Source organism: Anomaloglossus baeobatrachus, chromosome 2 (assembly GCF_048569485.1).
Source record: "Anomaloglossus baeobatrachus isolate aAnoBae1 chromosome 2, aAnoBae1.hap1, whole genome shotgun sequence".
NCBI classification, from domain to species: Eukaryota; Metazoa; Chordata; class Amphibia; order Anura; family Aromobatidae; genus Anomaloglossus; species Anomaloglossus baeobatrachus.
This window is the reverse complement of record NC_134354.1, coordinates 214,037,670-214,049,004: the sequence shown is the minus strand read 5'-3', so window position 1 is coordinate 214,049,004 and position 11,335 is coordinate 214,037,670. Positions and strand designations below refer to the sequence as shown.

General features: G+C 41.4%; 1 protein-coding gene across 1 annotated transcript; it reads right to left on the bottom strand.

Annotated features, from left to right (window-relative positions):
- Positions 1–552: 552 nt before the first annotated feature.
- Positions 553–8,803, bottom strand: LOC142288579 (transmembrane domain-containing protein TMIGD3-like). The gene is made up of 3 exons (XM_075333529.1): positions 8,473–8,803; positions 908–1,243; positions 553–608 (listed from the first exon to the last, which is right to left on the bottom strand). Exons 1-3 carry the CDS (start codon positions 8,801–8,803, stop codon positions 553–555), a joined length of 723 nt encoding a protein of 240 aa, XP_075189644.1.
- Between the last annotated feature and the right edge of the window lie 2,532 nt (positions 8,804–11,335).

Sequence of the window (11,335 nt, the reverse complement as noted above, 5' to 3'; positions counted from 1 at the left end):
AACCCAGATAGTGGCATTTTAAGTTAGGTTTTTAGTCTAGCTGCCTAAACATGGAGGTTTTTAACCCAGATACTGGCATTTCAGGTTAGGTTCCACTTGTTCAGTTTGAGGATAGGGATGTAGAAGGACTAGTGCACATGATCTGCAGACCATCATAGCACATCTCTGATGATGATGACGAAACACAGGTTCCAACTGCTGCAGCTTTTTCCAGAGTACACATCAACAAGGAGGGCAGGGGTGAGGATTGGGGGGAAGATAATGCGGTAGATGATGAGGCCTTTGACCTCACATGGAGTTAAGGCCACCTGTTTGGGAGAAGAGGTGGCGGTCATGCTGCATAAGTTGCACCACAAAAGAGGGAGCAGAATGCAAAAGCACAGTGGTCGGCCCCTAGCCAGTATGTTGACTGTTACTGCTCACAGAGCCGATGGACTGTGTACACCAAAGGCAGTTCATTTCTTCAGGCAATGTGCTGACGACAAGAGACTGGTGGTTTGTACGCTGTGCCATCAGAGACTGAAGAGAGGCATAAATGTTTTAATCTAAGCATCAACTGCATGACGAGGCATCTGAATGCAAAGCATAAGCTGTAGTGGAGGACACACCTAAAAAAAAAAACAGGAAAGATCACATATCATATACTTATGGTCACGTAACCACCGTTCCCTATGCTGACACCAGAGAATCTTTACAGCTTGCAGTGTGCACTATGATGATTCACAAGTCTGTAGTCACATAAAGTCACATAGAGTCACTGCAGACTTGTCGTTTTAGAATGGACAACCCCTTTAACAAGTATTTTATTAAACATGGAACCAGATAAATCAGAGAGGTAAATTTCATATCGTAATAGTAAGTAAAAGTTTCAAATAAAAAGAAAACAACAGAAATGAGTTTGACTTACCAAGTTCAACTGTGATCTCAAACGAAGCCAGTGAATGCAACTTTTCTACTTCAATCCCACATGTATATTTTCCAGTGTCTTCAAATGCAACAGTCTTTATTGTAAATAATATAGTCCCAGAATTGTCATCGACAACCTGTATCCTTTGACTATATTTGTCCATTAGGAAACCTTTGGTGTCTGCCAACATAAGGCACTGTGTACTTGATTCTTGTTGGCACAAGTACTTCTTGTTGGAGACCAGGTCTTTCTTGTCATAGAAACATTTTATAGTTACATCTTCTCCTTCCTTCACAGTTTTTTTCATATCCTGCTGTATTCTATACACTTTTGGAACTGTAAAATATATGAAATACATTAATTTAATCATTTATTAAAAATATGTGATAAATATAAATTAATTTACAATTACTTTTTTATTATTACCATAAAAATATTGTGGAAATGATGGAAAAGATTAATTTCACAAACACTGTTTGATTTGACTTTCCTTATAGGTAATCTGTCAGGCCCCTATGCCCTCCAACCCAGCAGCATAAAACTTTTCACTAATTTGAATATTTAAAAAAACTACTTGTAACCTTCACTGTACCTATGCTAATTAGGCTTGTGACTAGTCACAGAGGGTTTGTTTTCCCCGGCTATTCGGCCCTTTTTCCATGTTATCATTCCCATGATTTCCACGAGTTGGCTTTACCGCCAGGTCAAGGAAATCTCACAAATGTGCGCAACTCATTTTGGCGGCGACAGTGGAACTTTGAACTCTGGTGTACACTTCACAGCTTCATTAGGCACACTGTGCATGACCAGACATTCGGAAGACATGTACGTGAGCCGTCTTCTGAACTTTCGCAGTGCGTCTAATGAAGCCCATTCATATTGAATTTTAAGTTAAATGAATTTATTTTAGAGTTTAGAAAATGTCATTGCTTCTATAAAAATTAAAATAGTGGGTAGTTGCCACCTAAATATTACAGGAATAGATTAAAAGGAAGCTGTCTGCAGGTTTTCCCTGTATAAACTACCACCACCATCTCTTGTCACGCAGTCTAGCAATACACCATGTTCCAAATGATTATGCAAATGATATTTTTCTCTGATTTTCCTAAATGGTCGATGCAAATGACAGTCAGTCTAATAAAAGTCATCACCCGTTAGACTATACATCAAATTTTATTGAAGAAACCTCCCAATGATAGTATAATCTTCAAAATTTAAAAAAACCTCAAAATGCACTGTTCCAAATTATTAGGCACAGTAGAGTTTCTAAACATTTTATATGTTTTAAAGACCTGAGAATGCTCATTTGTTTAATTTGCAGCATTAGAAGGTCACACTCACTGAAATAAAAAGCTATTTAAATCTAAAACATACTAACAGGTCAAGTTATATGTTAACATAGGAACCCAGCTTTGATATCACCTTCACAATTCTTGCATCCGTTGAACTTGTGAGTTTTTGGAGAGTTTCTGCTTAAATTTCTTTGCATGATGTCAGAATAGCCTCCCAGAGCTGCTGTTTTGATGTGAACTGCCTCCCACCCTCATAGATCTTTTGCTTGATGATACTCCAAAGGTTCTCTATAGGGTTGAGGTCAGGAGAACATCGTGGCCACACCATGAGTTTATCTCCTTTTATGCCCATAGCAGTCAATAACACAGAGATATTCTTTGCAGCATGAGATGGTGCATTGTCATGCATGAAGATGATTTTGCTCCATAAAGCACGTTTCTGCTTTTTGTACCATGAAGAAAGTTGTCAGTCAGAAACTCTATTTACTTTGCAAAGGTCATTTTCACACCTTCAGGAACCCAAAAGTGGCTTACCAGATGTCTCCCCATGATTCTGGCCAAAAACATGACTCCTCCACCTCCTACCTGACGTCGCAGCCTTGTTGGGACATGGTGGCCATCCACCAACCATCCACTAGTCCATCCATCTGGACCATCCAGGGTTGTTCGACACTCATCAGTAAACAAAACTGTTTGAAAATTAGTCTTCATGTATGTCTGGGCCCACTGCAACCATTTCTGCTTGTGAGCACTGGTTAGGGGTGACCGAATAGTAGCTTTATGCACCACAGCAAGCCTTTAAAGGATCCTATACCTTGAGGTTCCAGAGACTCCAGAGGCACCAGCAGCTTCAAATATCTGTTTGCTGGTTTGTAATAGCTTTTTAGCAGCTGCTCTCTTAATCTGATGGACTTGCCTGGCAGAAACCTTCCTCATTTTGCCTTTATCAGCACAAACACGTATGTGCTCTGAATCAGCCACAAATCTCATCACAGTACGATGATCACGCTTAGGTTTTTGTGAAATATTTAATGTTTTCATCCCTTGTCCAAGGCATTGCACTATTTGATGCTTTTCAGCAGCAAAGAGATCCTTTTTCTTTCCCTTGTTACTTGAAAGCTGTGGCCTCCTTAATATTGTGGAACATCCAGTTTTCCTTTTATTGGGCTCACCTGGCAAACTAATTATCATAGGTATCTGAGATTGATTTCAGTGATCCAAAAAACCCTGAGACACTATACCATCAATGAGTTTTATTGAAAAAAAAAATAATCGCTATGACACTTAAATCCAATTTGCATAATAATTTGGAACATAGTATATATGTAAAGCCCCCAACTCCTCCATATTAAAAAACCTTATATAATTCTCCAGCGCCATATCATGATGGAGTCCAGTCCAATAGATATTGCTGGTCTTTGCCTGGTGCTTCTTCTATATCAACAATTACTTCCGTCTGTCTTGATCGATGTTCCTACATCCAAGTGTGTTATGCCTCCTATGTCATCCACTTTGTTGCGTGGATGACATAGGAGGCATAATACACTTCTGTAAAGACAGGAGGACATTAATGTTGGGATACAAGAGGCTCCAGGTAAAGACCAACAATGCCCATTAACATACGTGAAGGAAAATTATGAAAGATATATTTTAGATATGCAAGGGTAGTTGGTGGCTTATATACAGATTGCTGGAATTCAGTGCAAAAGGAGAATGGCACAATCACTTTTTTAGGTCTGACTGGCATAGAGTAGATGCATTGATGTTGCGGTTGGACAGGAATATGATCCTGGCTGCTGCATTCAAGATAGATTGGAGGGGAGAGTGTTTACTAAAAGGGAGACTGATTAGTTGAGAGTTGCAATAGTCCAGATGAAAATGGTCACGTTTAAGAGATGTTTTCAAGATATAGGTGACATGAGCAAGTGAGTAATCAGATGTAGGGAGTGAAAGATAGATCTGAGTCAAATACAACTCCAATTTCATGGCAGCGGAGAGAGGTTATGCCAGCCATATAGGACAGCAAGAAGGAGGATAGAATGCCTTATAGCTAGGGAAAGGGGGAAGTGGTAACCCCTGACAATAGCCTGCAGTTCACCCTCACTGCTCTCATTGACCCTATACAGGCTCTGCACCTGTCGCCAAGCTGGAATAACTGGTACCCTGTCCTAGCCTGGCAAATGGGCCCTAATTAAGTATGGAGGGTATTAGGGCTAAGTCAACACCACTAACACTAAAGGAAGACACAAAGGAACAATACAGGGGAATATGACCGCAATCACCAGAGCCCTAGTAGATAGCAAAAGAGAAACACTTATCTGAGCAGCAGCAAACCAAAAAAATAAACTACACCCAAACCATTTCAGGGTGAGGCTTATAAAGGAAGTCAGAGGATAGCAACTGAGAGGCAGAACGACAGTTCTCCAGTGTCATAGAGTCTGCCTGGCGCAGAAACAGGGAACTGTCAGATAACAACATGTGCTGTCAATCTCTGATGTTCTAGCACTCGCTGCCACTGGATTGTCAAACAGTCATGATACCTCTGTGATACATCCGTGACACCCAAGACAGCTGGCGTTCTTCTTTGGATTTATTTAAGAATCACTCATGGAAATGGCAATATTGGGTTTAGAAAGGTTATTAGAAGGTGGAAACACAAGCAGTACAGTTTTTGATAGATTCAATTTTAGATAGAGGGAGGATGTGTTATTAGAGACAGCAGACAGACAATCACTGGTATTTTGTAGTAATGAGGGGGTGATGTTAGAAGAAGAAGTATAGAATTGGGTGTCATCAGCACATAGATGGTACTGAAAACCAAATTTACTGATGGTTTGTCTAGTAGGGGCATTGCAAGGGCAGGCTGGGCTGGGTTGGCAGAAGGGTATATGTTTAGGCCGCCAAGCCATATGCTGCTTCAGAGGTAAGGATGGTTGACCTCGGGGAGATCAACATCCAACACCGCGGAGACACCATCACGTGTTTCTCAACACAGTGACACTAGAACAAGGCCCCCTTGTTTTGCATATACTGCTTCAGAGACCGTGGGCCGGCACTGTAGCTTTAAATGTGTACATGTGCCAGCATGGCCAGCTGCATCACAGCAGATGTATTCACCTCACGCTGACCTTCCTCCTCCCACCGACAAGAGCTTCAGCTTGCATTTTGAGCAAAGGAGAAGATCAGACATCCTTGGATATTGTAAATGTAAGGGAGCAGCTGAAGCTGAACCAGAAGATGCATTCAGCTAACCTCTTCCTGACTGCCCTGATGCAGTAGCAATCTGGAAAATAAGGTGTTATTAACAGCTCACAACTGCCACTAAGCCCCAGATTAGTAATGGGAGGCGTCTATGAGACACCCGATTACTAATCTGTAAGTGAAAACAAAATAAACACAAACATCGAAAAAATCCTTTATTTGAAATAAAATACAAAAAAAACCCACCCTCTTTAATCAATTTAATCCCCAAAACACCCAGGTTCAATGTAATCCACACGAAGATTCCAGCTCTGCTACATCTGAAGTGACAGCTGGTGGCCATAGAACATGACCATATGCTGTAACTTCAGGCAGAGACTGAGCCACGCGATGAACAGTGACGTCACTCAGGTTATTTGCGTTCACAGCTGGAGGTTCACATGGTCCTCCACCTGTTATTGCAGGTAATCTGACCTCAGGTGAGGTTGCTTAGTTCACAGACCTGCATCTCCTTGCAGAAAACCGCAGGGTTTTTTTTCCAAGAGATGCAGATTTGGTGCTGAAATTTCAACAACATATTCCTGCATCAACTCTACACCTCCTGGCAAAAAAACGCATCACTACCAAATGCGGTATGATGCAGTAGTGATGCAATTTTTTTTATCAGGAGGTGTAGATTGGGTGCAGGAATATGGGGCAAACATCTCAGCACCAAATGTGCACCTCCTGGCAGAAAACCACACTGGAACTGCATTAAAACCATTTTTTTGCATTCTTGGGCCAAGAGATGCAAATTTGGTGAAGAAATATTTACACCATATTCATCAACCCAATCTACCCTTCCTGGCAAAAAAAACACATCAAAACTGCATGTGGCAAGATGTGGTAGTGATGCAATTTTTTTGCCAGGAGGTGTAGATTGGGTGCATTAATATGGTGTAAAAATTTCAGCACCAAATATGCATCTCTTGGCAAAAAAACTGTGGTTTTCTGCCAGGAGACACAAGTCTGTTTGGTGAGGTCACCTGAGGTCAGGTTACAAGTGATCACAGGTGAATGACCCATGGGGACCTCCAGGTGTTTCTGTAAATACCGTGAGTGACATCATTGCTCATTGCTGCAACTCAGTCTCTGCCTGAAGCTCAGAGCGGGCGGTCATTGTTCTACAGCTGTGCCTGCCTTCAGATGTAATAGAGTTGGAATCATCATGGAACCTCATTTGGATTACGTTGGACATGGGTACTTTTGGGGTTAATACATTGGTAAAAGAGGGTGGGTTTTTTTGTATTGTATTTCAAAGCAAGGATTTTGGGGGTGCTTGGGTTTATTTCTTTTTATTTACAGATTAGTAATGGGGGTCTCATAGATGCCTCCCATGACTAATCTAGGGCTTAGTGGCAGCTGTGGGCTGTTATTAAACCCTTATTACCCTGATTACGCACCAGGGCAATCTGGAGTAGCCAGATAAAGTGCTGGGGTTGTCACATCTAATGGATGCAACAATCCTGGGTGCCTACAGGCTGCTATTTTTAGGCTGGGGGACCAAAACCATGGGTCTCCCCAGCTTGAGAATACCAGCCCTCAGCTCTCGCTTTTATCATGGCTGGGTATCAAAATTGGGGGGGACTACACGCCATTTTTTTAAAATTATTTATTTAAATAAAAAGAAAAGCCTCATGGGCTGCCTCTTATTTTCATTCACAGCCAAGATAAGCACATGGCTGGGGGGCTGCAGCCTGTAGCAGTATGCTTTATTTGTGCTGGGTATCATACTATGGGGACCCTATGCCAATTTTTGTATTTATTTATTATTACACCACAATAGGGACACACACAGTGTCTTTAATTGAAAGCAGTCAGACATACTGTCACACAGAGTGGGGGTGCAGTCTGACTGCAACCAATCACAGATGGCAGGACTGCTAGTGGGTGGAGAAGCAGTACATATGCATGAGGTTAATCAGTGGGACCAGAAGTAGCATTACAGCCATGCGGGAGACTGGTAAGTATAATTTGCTTGCTCTAAGCCCCTATGCCTTCTACCACCATTGTAAAGTGACTGATTTGGGTCCCCATAGATTTATATGGGGACCGGCATCCGGGCAGATATCCGGGATCAATTCCAGGCCTGAATCAGGGTTTTTTTAAACCCAGTTGGACTCGACTCGCCGATCCTGGGTATATGCGAGTCTGCCCATCACTATTCACGACTCATGGGCCACTGTTGTGTGCTTGCTAAAAATTGCCAGTCATCCGCTGTAGCAGTATATTGAGATAATAGATAACCCTGAGGAACCCCAAGAGTTAAGGGACTAGATGAGAGGAACAGAGAGCTGGCAAATGATACAGCGAACAAGCGGTCAGAAAGGTAGGAGAGGTACATCTCATAATTAGAGTTGAGCAAAAAGATTTGCAGAACCCTGGTCCAGCAGCCACAAGAGCCCTGAAAACCTCCTCCTACCAATATCCATTTTCCTATTAGTAGGCCTAATGTGATGTCATGCTTGCCTTGCATCTCATTGTAATGATGATGTTGTGCTGGGCCTACTAATCAGAAGAGACAGTGGCGATGCCAGCAGTTTGGAGGAGGTTTGCAGGGTTCTGGTACGGTGCCCATGGGCTACCCTTGAGTGTTGCAAATCATTTTGCTCAATTGAATTCACAATCAAAGAGTAAAACGGCTTATCAGAGAAGCCAATGGTAAGCTAAAAAGACTGTTGTGAAATTTAGATAGATAATATCGAAATAAATATCGAAAGCAAGGACATAGATTACCAAAGAGTAACAGTTAACCCTAAAACGCATACCTGGGGCCTCGCAGGCCTGCTAGGTTACTTGTTTTCTATTGTAGATTTCTATGTTAAATGAAGCTTCCATGATAAAAAAAAATACGATGACCATCAATGGCCTGTGTCTGGTATAGCAGCTCAACACTATTCATTTCACTGGGGATAAGCTGCAATAATATACACAATCCAAGGACAAGAGAGGACGATTCCTTTAAATCATTTATTTACAGTGTAATTATTTTATGTTTGATCATACATTCTAGACAAACTCAGGGAAACTTACCATCAATGATTTGTAGATTTACCAGTATCATAGGATTTCCATATTGTTTTCTAATTCCACACCAATACAATCCTCCATCTTCTAAGACAAGATTTCTCATAGTTATGACAAGTTTTCCATATCTGTTATCACTAATGCTCATTCGTTTGTCCTGACAGTTTTGTACAGACGATTTGTTATCACATAGAATTTCACAGCTATCCCTCCAGGCACCACGGCACCAAAATTTATCATACAGTGCAAATCTGGTTTTGTCATAGTTACAGATAATAGTAATGTCTTCTCCAGCTTTTCCGGTTCTTGTTCTCTCTGTGCTGAGGTCCTTTGCCATCCGGCCTAAGTAGGATTATAATAATACTGTATATTACTCACAGGTTTGTATCTCATAAATACATTAGAAGATTACACCAATTCTGTCTAATACTTAAAGGGGTTATTCTAATTAAAACACATTATCACCTTTTTTATAGGATACCTGACAACTTGCTGATCAGTGGGGATTCAACTACTAGCATCCACATCAATCGGTAGCAATTGTAGACCTGTTAGAATGGAGTGTCAATGTATATGCCCACCAGCAGGTCCAATAATTCCTATGGGGATGCCGAATACTGGGCTCGGCTTTTTCTAGCAGCCCCTATTGAGTAATGATCAGGCATCCTACGACATTTTGTAATGGGGATAAAAGCTCTCTGTTGGGGATAAAACTTCACCGTTATGCCAAACGTTAAAATAATACTGTAATGTCACAGATTAATTTTATTATCGAGGCTATTTGTCAGTTAAAAAACTTAGTGGTTCCTTACTGCTACTTTTTAAAGTGATATTTCATTCTTCTAGCATCTATTCTTAATAGAATTGCTAATATGAGGTCCCTTTACCTTGCTTCCTGAAAATTGCTGGTTTTGGTCAATTGCTGTTTGCGGAACTAAAACTTTGGCTTTAATGAGGTGTCAATGTAAATCTACCCCAGCATCACTGCCATTCATCGATTCTGAGGAATAGTGACATTCCAAACAGCCAGAAACCCACCATTTAGTAAACAGTGAATAGGAGTGTAACTATAGTTGGGGGCAGATGTTGCAGTCGCCCCCAATACTGTAGCTTAGGAGGACACAAAAGAAAGTGGACTGGGTGCTGTAGGGTTACTTACCTTGAAGACACCAACTGCATTATTGTGTTGTCAGGTAGTGTAATGTGAATTATGTCCTGTGTCTTTTGTAAATATTGTTATATGTGAACTGTGATCAGTATTAGGCTAACTTAACATGATTCTGGTGTGTCCGCCATCAGACTTCACAGAATAACTATCAGGCTTCCTATGAAGATTGGCGTTAATAAAGGCCATAAAGTGACCAAGAATGTCGCAAAGGTAAGGCATTCCCGCAGAAGACGCCTGACAAAGCACACCAAATTTGTCCGTAATACGATTGGAAAGTATATTTAATGACGCAATCTATTAGGCTGCATGAGCGTATTTCACAGCCCAGGTCTCACTGCCCAGTCTGGTGGCAGGTCTTCAGACTCAAACTTACAGCATTTTGTGCAGAGTCCATGCATATCACTAAGGGATGTTTCATTGTATTATACAGTATATCTTTTATAAAATGATAAAAACTGGCGAGACTTACCGTATATTCTGTTTTTACATTAAATTTTACATACCAATAACTTTGGAATGCCTATACGTATCCCTGTGGTTCTAGGATTTTTTTCCTCGACACATCGTCATTTACAATAATAGTAAATGTAGGTCTACTTAATCTGTTTTGTATTTATTAAACAAAAATTGTAATTTCCAATTAATTGGAAAAACTGTACACTTTTAAAACAGCCGCCAGTCATACCACAAAAAATAGTTAATAATTGACAATTCCCATAAGTTTATTTTATATTTGTATAATTTTTTATATGTCCGTTTCTTTTTTTGAGACATTAGTCAGCTTAGAAGTTTAAGGGTAAGTTAACACAGTGCGTTTTTCGCGACGTTTTTGTGCGTTCATCGGGTGCGTTTTTGCTCAGAAAACTGCATGACTTTGCTTCCCCAGCAAAGTCTATGAGTTTTCATTTTTGCTGTCTGCACACAGCATTTTTTTTAGCTGCGTTTTTGTGGTGCCCACAAAAATGCAGCTTGTCAATTATTTTTGCGTTTTTCCACCCATTGAGTTCAATGAGATGTTCAAAAATGCAATCAAAACTGCAAATTGCAAATATAGCTGCATTTCAGTGCGTTTCTATGACTAAAAACGCAGCTATAAACGCAAGGGGTGGGTAGTAAAGTGACATGTACAGGAAGAGGATTCCTACTGTTGGTAAACACAGAAGAGTGAATCCTCCCGGTACCGCCACCGCTGCTTCAATCTCCCGTGCGCCATGTCCGCTCCCGTGTGGCGCCATGGCCGGGCAGGAGATGGAAGCAGCTGCCAAATCAAAAGTGAACAGTGGAAAAAAAAAGTGTCCGCTCCCAGCTCCTCTCCCAGTACCGCCACCCCCGCTCCGGCTGTGTGCCGGCTCCCAGGCACGTCCGATGGCTGCAGGACCTGGCAGTGATCACCTGATGCGGCACCTGACGCATCAGCTGATCGTAAGTCTTGCGGTGCCACTGGCTTTTTACCGCCCGGCCGGCTTAAACTATCAGCTGATGCCATCAAGAGACTTCATCAGCTGATTATCGGCAGCTCCTGCAGCGATCGGACGGGAGTCAGCATAGACGCATGTAGTTGTTGTTATTTTTGCTTTTTTTTTTGCACTGATGCATCAGCTGATTGTATAAACAGCTTTTATACAATCAGCTGCTGTGTCATGCAATTCACATCCTTGAACCTGACACATCCTCTGATTGCTTTGCCTTCCAGCAAACCGA